The 20416-nt window shown below is 32.5% G+C and overlaps 1 protein-coding gene across 3 annotated transcripts in view; it reads right to left on the bottom strand.

The window, feature by feature from the left end:
* FSTL5 (follistatin like 5) overlaps positions 1-20416 on the bottom strand; it is a gene marked incomplete at both ends in the record, with an annotated part of 542883 nt that overhangs the window by 113621 nt on the left and 408846 nt on the right. For all 3 annotated transcript variants that reach the window (XM_082611409.1, XM_082611410.1, XM_082611411.1), the window contains one exon: positions 3073-3234. In XM_082611409.1, coding sequence (XP_082467535.1) covers positions 3073-3234 — 162 coding nt within the window. The remainder of the gene's footprint in view (positions 1-3072; positions 3235-20416) is intronic.

Raw genomic sequence — 20416 nt, 5'->3', positions numbered from 1 at the left:
CCCTTATCCTTTGTTGAGAATCACTTCCCCAAAACAGTTGGCAGGTTTTTATTGGCAGGGCCGCTGAAAACGGCCAGTTGGCTTTGTGGGCTACACAATTTCTGTGCCAACTTCTCACCTCTGCCATAGCAGCATGACAGCAGCCACAGACACTATTTTTTTAAAATGAATGTGGCTGTTCTAAAAACAAGCAAAAAAATTGCTTTATTTACAAAAATAGGCAGCTTTCCAGATTTGGTCTGTGGTCCTTCATTTGCAGACCCCTGCTCTAAAAGATGAGAAGAAAACAATGTATTTAAGCCCAGATCAGCTTCTTGTTTTATGTGAAACATGGCCCTCTCCAAAGACCACATACTTAAGGTAAATTCTCTAGAACTTTTTTGAAACTTCAATTTATTCCCTCTTCAAATTCTCTCTTCTCAATATTCTTATATGTTCTTCTAACCTATGTGTCCCACTATCTTTTCCTCCTTTCCCACATAATCTAGCATATCTAGATGTTTTCTACTCTATGTCCAGAACTACCAATTTCCGGGTGCATTTATCAGCCTGACACATCTGCTTTCAGAACTAGAAAACATTCCCTGCACTTAAGTTTTTAATTAAAGTACTAGACTATTACATAAGCAAATTTACAAATTTTCAAATTCACGATCTCCAATTTTCAAGTAACAGGATGTTACTTGACCTTTACGGTTAGTTGCATTTCATACCCTACTCCACTTTTATTTCAAATCTTTAGTCTTTGTTTGATGTTTCCCGGCATAATAATAACATCTCACTCTGAGCAGGTTGTCTTGTTCTTTATATCATGAAATACATAGAAGTGATTAAAAAGTAAATCCAAATCATTTCACAATATATGTGTAAAATATCATCACCTTGTATACCTTAAGCTTACACAATTTTTTATGCCAACTGAATTTCAATAAAAGCTGGAAAAGAAGGAAATTAATCCCCAAACCTCCTGTTTCCATTTACATCTTCATTTTTATTGAATTCTCAAAGGAAATTTTGTTTCTTTCCAAGGCCAACCTCCCCTCCTTTTTTGTTTTGTATTTGTCCCTCCTTCCCCTGTTGCATTATTCATACATCTTTCTCTTTACCGATATCCTTTTGTCCAAGAAGTAAGAAATATCTTCATCAGTCCTAAACCTTCCCACCCGCAGCTACTACTGTTATTTTTTACTCTTTCAATATTTGGAAAGAGGTTTTTATACTTCTTCCCTCCTTTTCATTTCTAAGCCCACTGAGGACTGATTTTCTAAATGTCACAAGGACAAACTAATCACTAACCCATGAATATATTTTAATGATCTTCCTTGACCTTCCTATGCCCCCAGCATTGTTGAACTTATTCCCATCTCTGGCTTTCTTTTCTTCCATTCTGTAATCACCTTGTTCTCCTGCCTCTTTGCTAATTATTAGTCCCTTCGGATATTTATCTTGATTTGCCCACCAAAATATTTCTGCTTTGTTGAATTTTACTTCTCATAACCATATCATCCCATCTATTGCCACAGTTATCAATTAGTGCCTAGACTTGGACCTCATATACAAATGCTAAATAAGCATCTGAAGAATAAATGGATAATTAAATAACTATGTAATTTGGTAATATGTGATCATATACAAAGCCACATGGAATTTCACACTCCTGTGTACCCAGATTTATCTCTTAGGTTCTGCTTCCTACTTACATTTTATTACTTGTCATAGTCTCTCAAAAATTAACTTATTTTCTCTTATTTTAAAAAATGATAATAGTTATTTTACAAATGCCCCAATCTTTCAAATGTTGAGTCTAGAGTGTAACCAACTCCCCAAATTTGCCTTCCTGTATATTTCTAAAACAAAAACAAAATAAGTTAATATAATATGGTTTGTTGCTATCAAATAGGTAAGAGATGACAAAATCAGAAGCTAATTAGACTTTCATTCAAGTTAACTTCAGTTTATCAGATCAATCCTCATCTCAGATTATAGACACCATGATGTAATCAATAGACGTGAACATGTAAATTTGTTGGACCTACTTATATTAACATAGAGATTGCTAGGATTCAGCTTTGAAAGGTCAAAAATACTTTCACATGTCATTTTTCATTTGCAAAAATAAATAAGTAAATGACTTAAAAGATTTATTTTAAGATGTATACTGATAAAGTGTATTCACTCTCTAAGTTGAATAATAAGAGCAGTCTATTCTTACAGAAATAATTTTAAAAATGAAAATATAATCATTTCTAAAGTATGAAATGAAGTAATTTAAAAGCATGGAACAAGGAATGTAATGCCATGCAATAGATACTCCAGTAAAATGACTGTCCCAGGGCCACTCCTGACAATGGAATTAAGATTTTTACATTTTTTTTGCTTACTAGTATAATCAACATATATGAAACTGCTTTTGCATTATTTAGATTAGTTGACATTAGAAAGATTGCCTGGTTTGCTTTTCACATACCACTCATTTGTGATTATAATCTGTAAAATAATTGATTAATGTCTGCACATTAGACTATTAGAACATATAGAATATTGTATATATGAGAATGCAAGAATTTCATAACTGTAAAACTACATAAATGTGGAACATATTTAGTAGCATTTTGAATTTTTTCTCTTTTCATTTCATGATGCAAAACATTTCCTAAAGAATTTCTTATTATTGACACCCTCTGTAATATATATTTTAACATATGGTTTAAGCATTTAAAATTGTCTCTTCAGAAATGTATTCGATGAAGAGATCCAATTATTCTGTTCAGCATATCTGCTATAATTCAGAGGATAAGTTTTTAAAAGAAAAAATTAATATTTTACTTATGACAGAAATAATGACATAATTAATCATTATGAGAAGACTATTATTTAAAACATTAAAAATATTAAAGGACTCTACTTCAAATATTATGTCTTAGGTACAACCATATCTTTTTTCATATTCATGATATTCTTTTGCCACCAAGACTTATTTACTCTTTCTCATAATAATGTAAAATGTGTTATAAATTTTAGAATAAAATTTTTACATTGTCATTTAAGAGTAAAAATGCAAGTAAAAAGCACCTTGAAGTGTGAGTTGCTTGGACAGCTTTGGTGTAATATCAATTCCATTCTTCAGCCATCCAAGCTGAGGATTTGGTATGCCCTCAGCATGGCACCTGAGACTTGCAGTTACCCCAGGTTCTCTGGCCTGACTCTCTGGATACACCCGGATTACAGGAGGGACTAGAAGAAGAAATGGAAAAGAAAGTGAATGAGTGATCTGTATTTGCCATTTGATTTTCCAAAACAAAGAAAAATTGCAATAAGAGAAAATTACAATTATATTATTTTAATGATGATAATTCAATGAAGGATATTTCTAAAGGTTTTAGTTTGTAAATAATAGCATCCACTAAAATGTACCAGTTTCCCCTGGATAAAAGCTATTCTGAGACTGCACCAGTGGAAATATAAGCTGAGCCTGGGATATCTTGATTCAATAACTAAAGAAGTCCTTAAGGAATGACAGAAACATATCAAAAAATACAAAACCAGTTTAAAAGGGCTCTCATTCACCAAATCTGAAATAATTTGAGCATTGAGATAATTATCAATTATAAAGGAGTATAAAGAATCAAAAAAGACTCTATGAATTCAGTAACATAAATAAATGAACAAATATATAATTGGGAGAGAAGAAAAAACTTTTCCTTACTATAGCATCTTTTAGAAATTAAGATAACAATTCCACGTACAGTATAACCAAAAATAAAATATTTAGGAATAAATTTCACCAAGAAGGTGAGAGACTTTTACATTGAACAGTACAAAACATGTTGAAAGAACTTAAATAAAACCTAAATCAACAGAAAGACACCATGTGTTCATGGATTGAATAATTAATTGGTGAGATAATAAGATTTGGTAAGATGACACACAATACTGCAAAATTGATTTATAGATACAATGTAATCACTATCAAAATTCCTAACCGCATTTTTTTTTTTTGCAGAAATGGAAGAGCTAATACTCAGAGTCATATGGAATTACAAGGGGCTCCAAAGAGCTGAAACAATACTGAAAAAGTAGAATGAAACTGGAGTTCTCATATCTCCTGATTCCCAATCATATTACAAAGGTATAGTAATCAAAATAATGTGGTACTGGCAATAAGATAAAAATATACTTCTATGGAATTAGAATAAGGAGCACAGAGATAAACTCATACATCTATGGTCAATTGATTTTTGACAAGGATGCCAGGAAACAGTGTAAATACAACTGACAAAACAGGAAAATATTGCAGATGATATCTGATATGAGCCTGGTATCCAGAACATACAATGAACTCTTACAACTCAGCAACTAAAAGACAAATAGCCCCCTTCTGCACAGCAAAGGACACCAACAAAGAAGTGGAAAGGCAACTTACAGAATGGGAGAAAATATCTGTAAACCACTATCTGATAAGGAGTTAATATCCAAAATATACCAAAAAGTCATACAACTTAATAGAAAAAGAATTTTAAAATGGACAAAGGACGAAAATAGACATTTTTCCAAAGATATACAATAGCTAACAGGTTCATGACAAGGTGCTCCATGTCACTGATCGTCAGGGAAATGCAAATCAAAACCACAATGAGTTACCACTCTATATCTGTTAGGATGTGTATTATCAAAAAGATTAGAGGTAACAAATGCTGGTGAGGATGTGGAGAAAAAGGAACCCTTGTACACTGTTGGTAGGAATGTAAACAGGTGCAGCCACTATGGAGAACAGTATGGAGGTTCCTCAATAAATTAAAAATGGATCAATTTCCAAGTCAATAAATTTCCCCTTTATGCTTAAGTAAGCCTTAACTAATATGGATTCCTTCTGAACTTTAGCCTCAATATTCTCATCAGGAAAACTGAGATTTGATTTATGTCTCTTCTGGAATATGCAGCAGTTACTCTGGTGATAACGTCAGTAGCAGTACCTTTAGAGTGAAAATTATAATATATTCATAGATGTTATGGAATGTGCTGAATGCTTTGTAGCCATGTTGATTTGAAGATGAGTCACAGAGAGGTTAATGGCATCCCCAAGTCACAAAGCTTATTAGAGTCCAGAGTTGAGGCTAAAATCAAGGGAGGTCTGACTCCTGGGCCAATGATCTCTACATTTCAGTTTACCCTAAACCAACCTGGCTGATTGTGGTCTGTAACAGCCACTGAATTTAGCCAATAAGAAAGAAAATCTGATGGGTACTAAAAACAAGTATGTTCCAAATTTGACTTGTCTGCACTTCCTATGGCAAAAAAATTATATATATATATATTTATATTTATATATATATATAAATATATATATAAGATTCATAGTATACATATGAATATACTATGAATTATATATATTGATATATGAATTATTTATATAATTCATATATGTATAATTATATTCATATAATATGAATTATATATATGATTCATATTCATATATATATATATACACACATACATAAATACAAATACATATACCTTATGATCCAGTGATCCCACTTCAGGGTATATATCCAAAGGAAACAAAATTATTATCTCAAAGAGATAGCTATATGTATGAACATCTTCCTTATGTTTATAGTAACATTATTCACAGTAGCCAAAATATGGAAACAACCTACATAAGTTTCCTTCAATTGATAAGAGAAAAGAAACTATTATATATATATATATATATATATATATATATATATATATATATATATATATGAATATTAGTTAGCCTTAAAAGAAAAGGAAACCCTGGGCTTCCCTGGTGGCACAGTGGTTGAGAGTCTGCCTGCTGATGCAGGGGACATGGGTTCATGCCCTGGTCTGGGAAGATCCCACATACCATGGAGCGGCTGGGCCCGTGAGCCATGGCCGCTAAGCCTGAACGTCTGGAGCCTGTGCTCCACAACGGGAGAGGTCACAACAGTGAGAGGCCCACATACCACAAAAAAAAAAAAAAAAAAGGAAACCTTGTTATTTGCAACAACATGGATAAACCTGGAGGGCATTATCCTAAGTGAAATAAGCCAGACAGAGCAAAAAAAAATACTCCATGGTATAACTTATATGGGGAATTAAAAAAAGTTGACCTCATAGAAGCAGAGAGTAGAAAAGTGGTTGTCAGGGGCAGGGAGGTGGAGGGAATAAGGAGAGGTTGGGAAAAAGGTACAAATCATCAGTTATAGGATGAATAAGGTCTGAGGATTTAACAAATAACATGGTGACTATAGTTTATAACACTGTAGGGTATAATTGAAACTTGCTAGGAAAATAGAATTTAAATGTTTTCACTCAGGAAAAAAAAAAGGCTAAAAAAACACCACACAATCCAATTCAAATGTGGGCTAAGGACTTGAGTAGATATGTCTCCATAAAGAAGGCATGCCAATAGCCAATAAGCACATGAAAAGATATCAAAATTCACTAGTCATCACTGGAAAGGCAAATTAAAATCACAATGTGATACCACTCATACCCACTAGGATGCTATTAAACAACAAAACAAAAGGCAGAAATTGGAACATTTGCACATCCGTGGTAGGAATATAAAATGATGTAACCACTGTGGAAGACACTGGTGGTCCACACATGGAATCATCACGTGATCAAGCAATTCCAAGCCTAGGTTTGTATACATAATTGAAACAGGTTTTCCATAACAAACATGTACCTGAATGTTTATGATAACCAAAAGGTGGAAATTACCAAAACAACTATCAACTGATAAACAGAAAAATAAAATGTGGTTTATCCTTATGATAAAATATTATTTGGCAATAAAAAGAAAGAAGTACTGATATATGCTACAATATAATATGCTCAGATATTACCCTAAGTGAAAGAAGTGTGACACATAAGGCGACATATTGTATGAGTCCATTTACATGAAACATCCAGAATGGGTAAATCCACCAGGATAAAAAGTGGATTAGTGGTTTTCAGGGGCTGAGGGGAAGGAGAAATGCAAAATGACTGCTTGATGGCTATGAGGTGTATTCTGGGGTTGATGAAAATGTTTGGGGAGTAGATAGTGAGATGGTTACATAACATTTTAAATGTCCTATAAACTACAGAATGGTACACTTTAAAATTGTTCAATGTTATGTGAATTTTACCTTGATAAAAAAGAAAAGAAAGACAAAGAAAGGCTGAAGAAAGTTTCTAGCTTAAAAGACACTAAACAGGAATATTAACTGAATGCAATGTGAAATCCAGAATGGATGCTGCACCAGGAAAAATTAGTTATAAAGCTATTATTGGGAAGGTTGCCAACAAGTCAATATGGACTGTAAACTAGATAATGAGATTCTATCAATGTTATGCTTACTGATTTGATAATTGTATTTTGATTGGGTAAAAAACTTTCTTTAAAAAACACACATGCTGAATTAATTTGTGGTAAAAAGAAAATTTATCTCAAATTATACACACACACACACACACACAACATTAACTTTAAAAATGTGATGGCTTGCAAGCCCTAGCCAGGGCAATCAGAGAAGAAAAAGAAATAACAGGAATACAAATTGGAAAAGAACAAGTAAAACTGTTACTCTTTGTAGATGACAAGATACTATACATAGAAAATCCTAAAGTTGCCACCAGAAAACTACTAGATTGAATCAATGAATTTAGTAAAGTTGCAGGCTCCAAAAAAAAAAAAATACAGAAATCACTTGCATTCCTATACACTAACAACAAAAGATCAGAAAGAGCAATTAATGAAACAATCCCATTTACCTTTGCAACAAAAAGAAAAAAAAAATACCCAGGAATAAACCTACTTAAGGAGGCAAAAGGCCCGTATACAGAAAACTATAAGATACTGATGAAACAAATCAAAGATGACACAAATAGATGGAGAGATATACCATGTTCCTGGATTGGAAGAATCAATATTGTGAACATGACTATATTACCCAAATCAATCTACAGATTCAATGAAATCCCTATCAAATTACCAATGTCATTTTTCACAGAACTAGAACACAAAATTTTACAATTTGTATGGAAACACAAAAGATCCCTAGGAGCCAAAGCAAACTTGAAAAAGAAAAATGGAGCTGGAGGAATCAGGCCTCCTGACTTTAGACTATACTACAAAGCTACAGTAATGAAGACAGTATGGTACTGGCACAATAACAGAAATATAGATCAGTGGAGCAGTACATAAAGCCTAGAGCTTAACCCAAGTGACTATGGTCACCTAACCTATGACAAAGGAGGCCAGAATATACAATGGAGAAAAGGCAGCCTCTTCAATAAGTAGTGCTGGGAAAACTGGACAGCCACATGTAAAAGAATGAAATTAGAACATTCCCTAACACCATACACAAAAATAAACTCAAAATGATTGAAGACCTAAACGTAAACCTTACAGACACTATAAACAGACACTGTAAACCAGACACTATAAAACCCTTAGAGAAAAACATAGGCAGAACACTCTTTGACATACATGGCAGTAAGATCTTTTATGACTCACCTCCTAGAGTAATGAGAATAAAAACAAACAAACAAAAAAAAAACAAATGGGACCTAATTAAACTTAAAATCTTTTGCACAGCAAAGGAAACCATAAACAAGACAAAAAGACAACTCTCAGAATGGGAGAGAATATTTGCAAATGCAGCAACGGACAAAGGATTAATCTCTGAAATATACAAATAGCTCATGAAGCTCAATATTAAAAAAAAAAAAAACAACCTAATCAAAAAATGGGTGGAAGACCTAAATAGATATTTCTCCAAATAGGCCAACAAACACATGAAAAAATACTCAACACCACTAATTATTAGAGAAATGCAAATCAAAACTACGATGAGGTATCACCTCATACCAGTTAGAATGGCCATCATTACAAAATTTACAAACAATAAATGTTGGAGAAGGTGTGGACAAAAGGGAACTCTCTTGCACTGTTGGTGGGAATGTAAATTGATACAGCCACTATGGAGAACAGTATGGAGGTTCCTTAAAAAACTAAAAATAGAACTACCATTGACCCAGCAATCCCACTACTGGGCATATACTCAGAGAAAACCATAATTCAAAAAAGACACATGCACCCCACTGTTCATTGCAGCACTATTTGCAATAGCCATGACATGGAAACAACCTAAATGTCCATCAACAGAGGAATGGATAAAGAAGATGTGGTACATATATACAATGAAATATTACTCAACCATAAAAAGGAATGAAATTGTGTCATTTGTAGAGACGTGGATGAACCTAGAGAGTGTAATACAGAGTGAAGTAAGTCAGAAAGAGAAAAACAAATATGTATATTAACGCATATATGTGGAATCTGAAAATATTGGTGTAGATGATCTTATTTACAAAGCAGAAATAGAGACACAGATGTAGAGAACAAATGTATGGATAGCAAGGGGGAAGGGGGTGGGATGAATTAGACACAACAGAAGAGAGAATCAGTAAACTAAATGTGATGTCTGGATCAGTTGAGAACTTTCTGCTTCTAATAATGTTGGATATGTAATTCTTATCAATTCTGTTCAATCATCTTTCTGAAGAGAACTTAGATTTCTGGTCACCTGTATACATTATAGTGAAACTGTAGAACAACAAAGAAAAAGAGAAAAATCGTAAAAAACAATCCCAGGAAAAAAAAATGACACACAAAAGAAGGAAAGTCAGACTAACAGCTAAATTCTTACAGAAATGCTGGAAACTAATGAAAAATTATAATCAACTTCATGCTAATAAGTAACTTTAAATAAAATGAACACATTTCTAGAAACATAAACTTCTGGCCAACCTTTACAAAAAGTATTATAAAATCTAGAAAGTCTGATTACATTAGAAGAAATTAATACATTATTAAAATCCTTTTTTCAAAGAGAACTGTAGAATGACCCAATCTAAATAAGAAATAACACCAATCTTATATAAACACTTCTAGAGAACAGAAAAAGGCGTGGGGTTTCTTTGGTAGTTTAAAAATATCTGTACAAATCCACTGATACACCTCTCTTCAAAAGGTGGAGACAAATCCTCCTCATCTTACATGTGTGTTGGATTTAACAACTCACTGTTAATGAAAGGAATATGGTCAAGTGATGGTGCAAGGTATGCAATATTATAAAATGTACTGCGGCATCTTTCTAGCTCTTTGCATCACTTGCTATTGGAGAAGTTAGCTGTCATGTCTTAAAGATATGAGTATCTTTACCAGCCTTATGGAAATTCTTATATGTCAGGTGACAGAGAAAGGTCCCATGCCAACAGCCAGCAAGGAACCAACAGTCATGTGAAGGTGCCATCTTGAAAGTAAATCCTCCAGCCCTCAGCAAGCTTTCAGATCACTACAGTTCTGGTCAAAATGTTGACTACAACCTCAGAAAAGACTTCATGCCAGGGCCACCTAGCTAAGCTTTTCTCAATTTTTAAAAAATCTAATTTCTCTATTTATTACCTCATCTCTTTTTATCTCAAAAGATAATAAAGGTTTGTTGTTTAAATCCACTAAGTTTTACAGTAATTTATAATGTGCTCATAGATAAATAAAATCCCCAACAGTTGAGAGCAATATAAGCTTAATACCAAAATATGACAAGGGTATTATTTAAAAGAATATTTATTGGTCAATTTCACTTACAAAAATAGATTTTAAAAGTCTCCAGAATATACTGTCAAACAAAATCCAGCAGAATATAAAAATGATAATAAGCCATAAGATATTTGTTTTATTATAGATATTGAAAAAATCTCTCAATATAATTTACCACATAAATAGTCTAAAGGAGAAAAACTGGGTGATCTTCTCAATAGCTGCAGAAAAGTCATTTACTTTTAGCACACAAAAATGAGCAAGTATTTTCCTTATTATGACAAAGGATTTCTTAAAATATATAGCCAACATTTGTAGATGATTGAGTAAAACAAAATGCAAAAGAATCTACGGATGAATTGTCAGAACAAGTAAATTTAGTAAACTTGCATGATACAAGTTAATTATATTTGTAAGTATCAGCAACAAAGTATCTTAAATAATGTGATTTTGTAAAGCAACAAACATGTTACATATATATGAATATATCTAATCAATAAATGCTGTCCAAGTCCTTTGCAAGAAAATTCTAAAATATTCTTTGAAAAAATACTGTTAAGAAAAATGAAATAAGACCTAATTAATGGAGGAATAAAACACATCTGTAGCCCCTTTAGTTATCATCTCCTCTAGTTTTCATTATGTTGATTTCAGCCATCAGAAGTTCTTTACTCATTTGTCTCCCCATTCCTCAATCAGTTAAACCAATTTGTGTAGAAATCTTCTAAATAGCATACCTCTTACCTGAATTCTTTTATTTATTTTATTAAATAGTCATAGATAGACTACGTAATATCTGTGACAAACTGCAAAGTGATACACTGATGCAGAATGAGAAGACAAGGCTCATACTCTCAAGTATACACTGCTCGATAATGGAAACCAAGGAACAAATAACGCTAAGACAATACTTAATGTCATGCAGTCAAGCTGATAAGGATGGCTACAGAAAGACAGGAGGAATCAACACAGCACACCTTAGGAGAGTGTTTGAATTGGATTTTGAAGAGTTTTTAGGAGTATAACAAGAGGACAAGGGAATGTGGCTGTGAGGGAGGTATTTATAGCTGAGGCACAAGGGTGAATATCATATATTATTTCAATGAGTGCTTCTTGAACTTGAGTTGTGTCATGGGTAGTTAGATATATGTCATATACATTAGTTTTGAGAGTCAGTTACTCAATTTGCCGCCAACAATGCTGTGAGAGAAATTCTGCATTCATTCAATAAACATATGTGTATCGATTATCTACACTTTGTGGAAGGGTTCAGGGATTATGCAATTATTGACTATTAATTATATAATTCTCAAATGATCTTGTAACTTAGATTTTTGGGAGTTAGACGAGAATGTGAGTACATTAGGACAAATGATTTAGACACTTTAATTCTAATATGCAAAAGCATAATGTTCTTTTTAGGAGAAGCTATTAAATTAGCTCTGATATAAATATTAAATGTATTCATACCGAAAACAAGCTATTCTAGATAGGTAAATTTTCTAAATAATGGAGAGTGAACCATTTATAACACAATATTTAAGTTGTATATTTGCTTTTTATGAAACTCTCAAGTGAATTACAGACCTCATATTTGGAAACTTCTATGATAATGAAAACATTGCTTTATGTGGTGTCACTCAATGACATTTAGACTGAGACAAATAAGTTTGCATCCTCACACTGCTACTCAATATTTATATGATATTGAGCACATGCTCAAACCTTTTTGAACCTTCTTTTTCTTATATCTAAAATGGATATTGTATCATATTATAAAGGTTTTGAAAATCAAATGGAATAATAAAAGTGAAAAGATTCATATCTTGCAAATCATGTGTATATGTTTTATATATACATATGTAAAGAACCATAGCACATGGGAAAGTAATTCACAGGGTGTGTGGTACAGGTTTATCACACCTATCCCCTCTTCACACTCAGACTTTGACATTTGTTATTCAGAATGACCATGAGAGCACATGTACCTGCATTAGCCTTAGTAAGAATATGGCTTGGCAAACAAGAAAAAAGATTGCAGTTCTCAAAAGACTTTTTTGTAGGATCTATCTTAGCAAGAGACAATGGACAGAAAGGTTGTGTTCACCATGTTAAAATAAAAAACAAATGGAGACCAGTCGTGAAAACTCACTGAAAAGACAAAACCACCTTAGTCATTACAAGCAAAGTTTAATTTAACATATTTTGCAACACTAACTTGACTTGGATCATTTCTTGCTTATGCCTCTGGAAGTCATAAGCAAAACCCAAATTGTTTCCCAAGGTTGATATGAGGTAACCACTAACCAGTTCTTTATCATTTAAGAAAACTCTAATGTTATAACTAATCACTGTGAAGAATAAACAGTCACTGCTTTCTCACTATATAAGCTGCTTTATAACAATATACCCTTGAGCCTCATTCCATATTTTGGTTTGAGTGTTCCTGGTTTGCAAACTGTCTTTTTGGTGTGTGTATAATAAACTTTTACTTATTACTATGTGGGTGATCCATTCTGTTATTTCTGAACTTCTGACAGCCTACACCAACCTGCTGTTTGGTTAATGTGTATACTGTGAACTACCTGATTTATTTTGTTTTACCCATCAGAATGCCAGTCAAAGATGCAAAGTCGGTAACCAACCTGAGACTCTCCCTAGGGCCTCAAATTCAGCCCAAAGTTAATTTCACCACTCTTTCTAGTGACTGGAGGACCTATTGCACACACACATTTTATTGACTAACCAGTGAATGTCAGAATTTAAGATCTACTGAAACTATAAAAGCAATGCAAACCAAGAGACTAGTTGAAGTCACCAGATCAGAACTATCACTCTTCTGTCCCCTTAGTTCCCTTTTTTGGCTATAGATACTCTAGACATCAATAAGCCAGACTCATGTCAACTATAACACAGAGACAAGAAAGGGTGAGGGAGGGGTCCTCAGAGACCCAATAATCCTTAGATTCCACAGCTGGGACTTGACCATGTGTATTGCCTTTCATAGTCTCAGGAGTAGACAAAGAATAGACTTCCAAAGCTATGAGTACCAGAATTCTGCTACACCCCTCTTTCTTCTCATAAATATTTATAATTCAACACACACACACACACATACACCAGCATGGGCAACAACAATAGGGAGTAAAACTCAGTTCTTATTTTTTCCCTTGATGACTACTTAAATGGCTTATTTTAAAATAGCATACATATTGGTAACCACCAAAGGGGAAAGAGGGGGAAGAGATAAATTGTGAATTTGCGATTAACAGATACACACTACTATGTATAAAATAGATAAAGAAGGACCTACTGTATAGCACAGGGATCTATATTCAATATCTTGTAATAAACTATAGTGGAAAAGAATCTGATAAAGAATATATGTATATATATATATACATATATATATAGATATAGATATAGATATAGATATGGCACAAACTGAATCACTTTGCTGTACACCTGAAACACTGTAAATCAACTAAGCTTCAATAAAATAAAATAAAAAATAAATAGGGCTTCCCTGGTGGCGCAGTGGTTGAGAGTCCGCCTGCCGATGCAGGGGACACGGGTTCATGCCCCTGTCCAGGAAGATCCCACGTGCCGTGGAGCGGCTGGGCCCGTGAGCCATGGCCGCTGAGCCTGCACGTCCGGAGCCTGTGCTCCGCAGCGAGAGAGGCCACAGCAGTGAGAGGCCCGCGTACCGCAAAAACAAACAAACAAACAAACAAAAAAAAAAGAGAGAAAATAAATAAATAAAAATATAAAATAGCAAATAAAGTTTCAAAACCAACTCTCATAGTATTTCTGTACCTGCTTTACTGATGACATAGAGCATATGTTTAAGCTCTTAATATACTTAACTCTGAGTAGTTTTTGTAGCATTTTATTTTATTGGAGGTTCAAACAAATAATGTTTTAAGGAGATATTTTAATATACTCCCCAGCAAACCCACATTACTCTAAGATCTGGAGTAAAGAGACTCTATCAAAACTCAGATCGAATCCCTAATGGCTTAACAACAAGGGAGTTAAGAAATAAGCCTTTTAAAGACTTATATAGAAAGCCAAAAATGGATAAGTACTCTCAATAAATATGTAATACAAGAAAGTGTATCTTGTCAAAACCAAGGCTCAATGCTTCTTGCAACATTCTTTGGAATAGCAAAAACTTGAGACAACCTAAACATATTTGAAAATTAGATTGAAAGGAAGCACATTAACGAACTCAGTGATAACAACATACACTTCATGATTCATGTTAGAATACCCAGATATTATATGGGTCATCTATACTGTCTCTGATACTCCCTAATGGACAACTTTTCAAATCAGATGTTCAATTTCCCCCTGCATTCCGGTTTTTAGTTTATTGATACATGTGTGCATGAACTGAAAGGGAAACAGTCAATAATATTTTTTTTGTCATATAGAGGTTTTATACTCAAATAGGTAATATATACTTTGGAAAAATAATAATACTCTCATATAATATGGTTCTCATTTAGTGCACTGGTATCAAATGATGGTCTGAAAAATATCACCTATAAACTTGAAGGATAAGTGATTGGCATAACAACTATTTAACCTCAGTGACAAGCTACACATTTAAAAGTAGTTGATTTTCCTGGGATACATATTATGAAATATAAATGAGGATTGCTGGCAGCCTGAATTAAAAAGTCAGTACTCCCCCAGAGAACATTTCAAGCCATTCGCTACAATCGTTTTTAGTTAGGAAGTGCACTCTATGAACTTGTCTTTCCTTTATTTGGGCAGTGCAGGAAAACGAAATTTAGGGGGCACCAAAGGTTTCCCACATTGTATTGAGAATCCAATTTCATGCACTACCATGAAAATCCTTAAAGTTCCCCATATTTTAAACAAAAGGTAATATTTAAAGGTGTCTACTCACTGAAAATTTCCTGATGATATTGGATGTTTCACAAAAATATCTCAGCAATTTAAATGGTTGGCTTTATTTGATATCATCAGATAAAGTTAAATAATATCAATATTTAATAATATAGTATATGTATATGTATACAACATGTTAAATGGTTGAGATTATATATTGTTCAGTTTTATTCTATAACTATAACCAAATAAGTTTCTGTCATTTAAAATGGAAGGTATACAAGAAGATCCAAATATATGAATTTTGTTCAGGAATAAAATTTAAGAAAAGTACCAAATCTGACTTATTTTGAGTCTTAAGATAATAATTTACAAATATTTACTGAGCAACTTCTGAGTGTAGCACGTTGTTCTAGGTGTCATTTTCTCTCCATCTCTCACATGTTGTTTTACATATTAACATGTTGAATGAATGCTGAAACCAGGTTTGGAAATTAGCCTAATGGAACATGGGAAATAATTGGCCTAAATTGTCTTATCTGGTAGATCACAAAATAAGTGGTTCCAGAGAAGTGTCTAGTCGAATGTGACTACTTGAAATCTAAATCTAAATTCTGAATTGGGCTTCATATATTAATAGATAAGGTGTATTTGAGATCCTTGAAAAATTGTATTTTAAAATGTAAAAGTAAAAGAAATCATCAGTGCATTCAGAGTATTTTTGGAGAGGTATTAATAATTCATTTCAAATAGATGTAACTTCTCAAGGAAACTGAATTATTTCTATCACTCAGTTAAAATAACAGTATCACCATGAGACTAAATTAAACTAATATAGATAACATTTTATTTAGTTTAATAGTTATTAGGGGATAAAGTATAAATAATTGGATGCTACATATGAAGGACTAGTTACCCCAAGAATACATACATAAAGCTAATATTTTAACCAGTTATAGAAATTAGAAATGGAAATGGGGTTCTGATACTAAAAAAAATATTAAATTAAAAAACAATTTAAATAAGTTAAAGAACTAGTTTAATTATATTCCTGGAAACTCTGAGTCTACATAGAATCAGTTATAAACATTTATCAGCTCAAAACCATGAAGTATTTAATAATAATAATGGGCGTAAAACTGGGTAATAAAGGTCGATGGATATATTTCTCAAAAGTCCATAATAACTTTATTGAACTAGAATAAATCAGTGTTTTTCTCAGTATTAGCAAAGATCTAAGAGAATCTTTTTAATCTAAAAATCTTTCTAATGATAGGATCTAATGGAAAAAATACATATCTTATAATACTGAACTCTCTGCCTTTTTTCATCCTTCAACTTTCATTCTGTGATCTTTCTTTAGAAGTTGCTGCACTATAGCACATCGGAAAATATGGCACATCCCGGGTATTTTGGAAGTCTGATTTTAGAGTTAGGCAGAGATCAATGACCCAATACAGTGACTGCATTCTAACTGAAAACAAAAGTGAATTTAAGGTGAATTGTCAGGTCACAGGAATGTAAACAAATAAACGCTGGATATTTTTTTCCTTTTCTTGATGCCATTATCTTGTATTCTTTTGAAGGATTCTATCAGTGCTCTTCCACAAATTATTCACACAGCTGCACTGTTAGAAAAGGTTGTAAGAAAGCTTGCGGGTAAGAATATAAATGTCTCTGAAGTAGTGCTGACTCACAGTGGCATGTGGATTATTCTGTTTGTATTATGACTTCCTTTGTCATTAAAGCAACTTTCCGATGAAAAATTACAGACTGGGTTTAATAAATATTTTAAATGCTACTGAGCTTGTCCATTGCCTTTTTTCTCTGACATTATTAAAGCCATCAATTTCTCTTTAACTTTACCCCAAAGCAATCTTTTTATATTCATGACTTTCACACTGCCTCTTGTCAATATTACAAAACTCTCTGATCACATTATTGCAGTCTTCATAAAAGTGTAGAGGATGCAACAAATGTTAGAGGCAAAATATAAATTAACAGCAACACACTTATGGTCATAAACTTTTCTGATTTTTTTATTATTAGATCTTCCTATTTTCCTACAGTATTGTAATAAATCACAACTGTTTAAGCCATTTTGAAAGGGACAGCAGTTCATCCTAGTTTAATTAACTTAGATCTATTATACTAATCTTTAAAATTAGTGTCCCTTTTAATCCCCAATTTCAAAGTCTCAAAAGCCACCATTTTCAAAAATGCTCTCTGAAACACAAAATATAACTAAAGTATTCAAAATAATAATACATAGGATGCTGTGTTTCTAAATCTATGAAAAAAATAAAAGAGGAATTAGTGAAAAAAATTAATTTAATGCTGTCATGATGGATGCTTTTTTTCTTAGACTTTATTTTCTTTGATTTAATATATACATAATATAAATAATTTGTCCAGAGATCTCAAATTAATTATTTGAGGCAGGGACTGTACAGTGGATATATTATAGTAACCCCACCCAATCTGAAAATTTGAATGCATTTCTAACACTTACTTTATGCTCTAAGGAGTAAAATATCATTTCTGTGAGTCTCACTTTCCCCATTTAAAAAATTTGAAACCATTTCTAGGATTACATGGATTAAAGAAAACAATGTATGGCAAGTACCCAACCCACTCCTAGACCCAAGTCAGAAGGAAAATGTTAGGTGTCTAAACCCACACACTTCACTTCCCAGAAATAATTTTTTTTTGCCTGTTACAAACAGAATGACCAAAGCTTCATAGGAGAAATGGCAAATGCATATAATTTCGCTAGTCAATACCAAGTGATTGCACTTCTTGGAGATCTAAACTACAGGTAGCCTAAATCCATGTATGAGTTCGATAGAGTGAAAACTATAGTCGATCAGCAATATCTGCCAAAACTAGAGAAAAAGGAAATGAAAGCAAGACAACATTTTGCCAACCTGCTTAATGTTAAAGATGCAAATATAAACCCTATCTAAATACAATACAATTTATCCAGAAAAATTCTAAACAGATCAGGTGTATCTTCTAAGCTTTTCCTCAATCACATTTGCACCCCCTTAGTCACAGGAACTAGTAAGTGTATGTACACCCTGCAAAAAAACATTTTTTGTGTGACTGGGAAGTAAAAATCAATTGCGTTAGTTAGAGCTTAAAAAGATAAGGAAAATGTAGGTCATTCAATATAATTAAAATGTGTGGCAAAAATATATATGATTTTGGAATTTAGAAAAATTCATAATTTTTCTTACAGCTATTACTCCAGCTAGCCTTATCTTCTTCTGTCATTTGTGTAAGAAATTAAAGAATTTGAAGAATATGGTAAAATTCTAAAATATAAAGCACCTTGCATCAAACAGGATTACTCAGGAGACAGATTTTAGATCACAACTTGGAACTAACCAGCTATGTCATTTTGAGAGACTTAGTCCAACTCTTTCAGTTCCTGTTTCTTCATTTGAAAAGTGAACATTACAATAAAGTAATGTGTGATGGTACTTTAAAATATAAAATGTCTTTGCAGGTGGAGAAATGGATTCATGATAACACTGTTAGTGCAAGAGTGGATGAAAATCTTTTCAATAGAGATGATGAAAATGACAAATATTAAATAATTTTGTTCAGAGTTTTTTATTGAAAAGTAATTTATATAAAAACTTAGCTAGTCTATAATTCCATGTAAGCTATATATTTTTACTATAAGTTGAACTCCAGTTTTATCAACATGAAGTAATTTCTTAAGAAACTACCTAATTGATCTTAGAACAATTTTTATATATGCTAACATACTGAGGATTATAAATATAATTTCCTAACTGCAGGATGAGCTTTTGGAAATTGTAAATGAAAATTACCTGTAGCTGGAGATAGTCATGTAAAAGTAAGACAATGTTAATTTATTAAAAATGTGCAGATACTTCATTTGAAAAGACACTCTTGAATAAAGCAGCAGTAAACTTTGTTTTGAACAAGTATTATGTTATGTATAGTTTAACCATGACAAATGTCAAAAGAAATCCTTAAGTTACAAAATTACAAATAACACTGTAGCCTTAAAAATTATGTAAGAATCATAGTGATCATGATGCTTATTAAACAAAGAGAATATACGTGACTATTTCTTTTAAAACAAGTTATTATTTAATTTTCATCAGTTTTCTTTGTTAAGTTGAATAGGATTTTTGTTTTAATTTTTCGTGTGTAAAACAAAATCGTGGCATACATATAAATTTGCTAACTCTAAACAGAAGAAAATTATGCTCTTAGACAATGCCTTTAATAATTTTCAGAATATCCCCTAACTTAATGGACAGTGTCCTAGTTTTGTGTTGTTTATCCCCTAGTATAAACCTGTTGATTTTACCCATAGAGCCACAGTCAAACTCCATCCTTGTCTTATCCAAGTCCATGGACCACATGAAACCAGACCAATAAGGGCTGGAGGTCCACGTTCAACAATACAGCCACGTGTACCACGTGTACCTGGAAAGATCCTAAGGTTTCTGAGTCTATTTCTTCAACAATCAAATTAGCATACTAATAAAAATTACCTCCAAAGATTTTTGAGTTAAACAAACAAAAAAAAAGAGATCACATATATAGAAAAGTCATTAAAAAATGCTGAAAAATATAAATTACTCATTCATGTTAACTATAATTTATCTCTTTTTAATTTGTTCCATATTATTGATTTCCTAATGTACCACATATTTATTTTTTAAATACATAATATAGAGAAGCATGTAAAATGTTAATTGTCTCCCTCACCACAGATTTCTGATACGAACAGTTTTAACTTTCCAATGTAGTCTAAGTTTTACTTCTATCCTTATACAATATATATGCACAATTTGGTTTCCTAATATGAACTTATTCTCTAAATATTTCTTTGGATTTCTTTCACGTCAGATATCTTAGACATATTTTCGGACAATATATGTAAATTAGCTTATTATATTTACTATATTA

Source organism: Mesoplodon mirus, assembly GCF_964341445.2.
Source record: "Mesoplodon mirus genome assembly, chromosome: 2".
NCBI classification, from domain to species: domain Eukaryota; kingdom Metazoa; phylum Chordata; class Mammalia; order Artiodactyla; family Ziphiidae; genus Mesoplodon; species Mesoplodon mirus.
The sequence above is the reverse complement of the archived record's forward strand: the minus strand, read 5'-3'. Positions and strand labels throughout refer to the sequence as shown.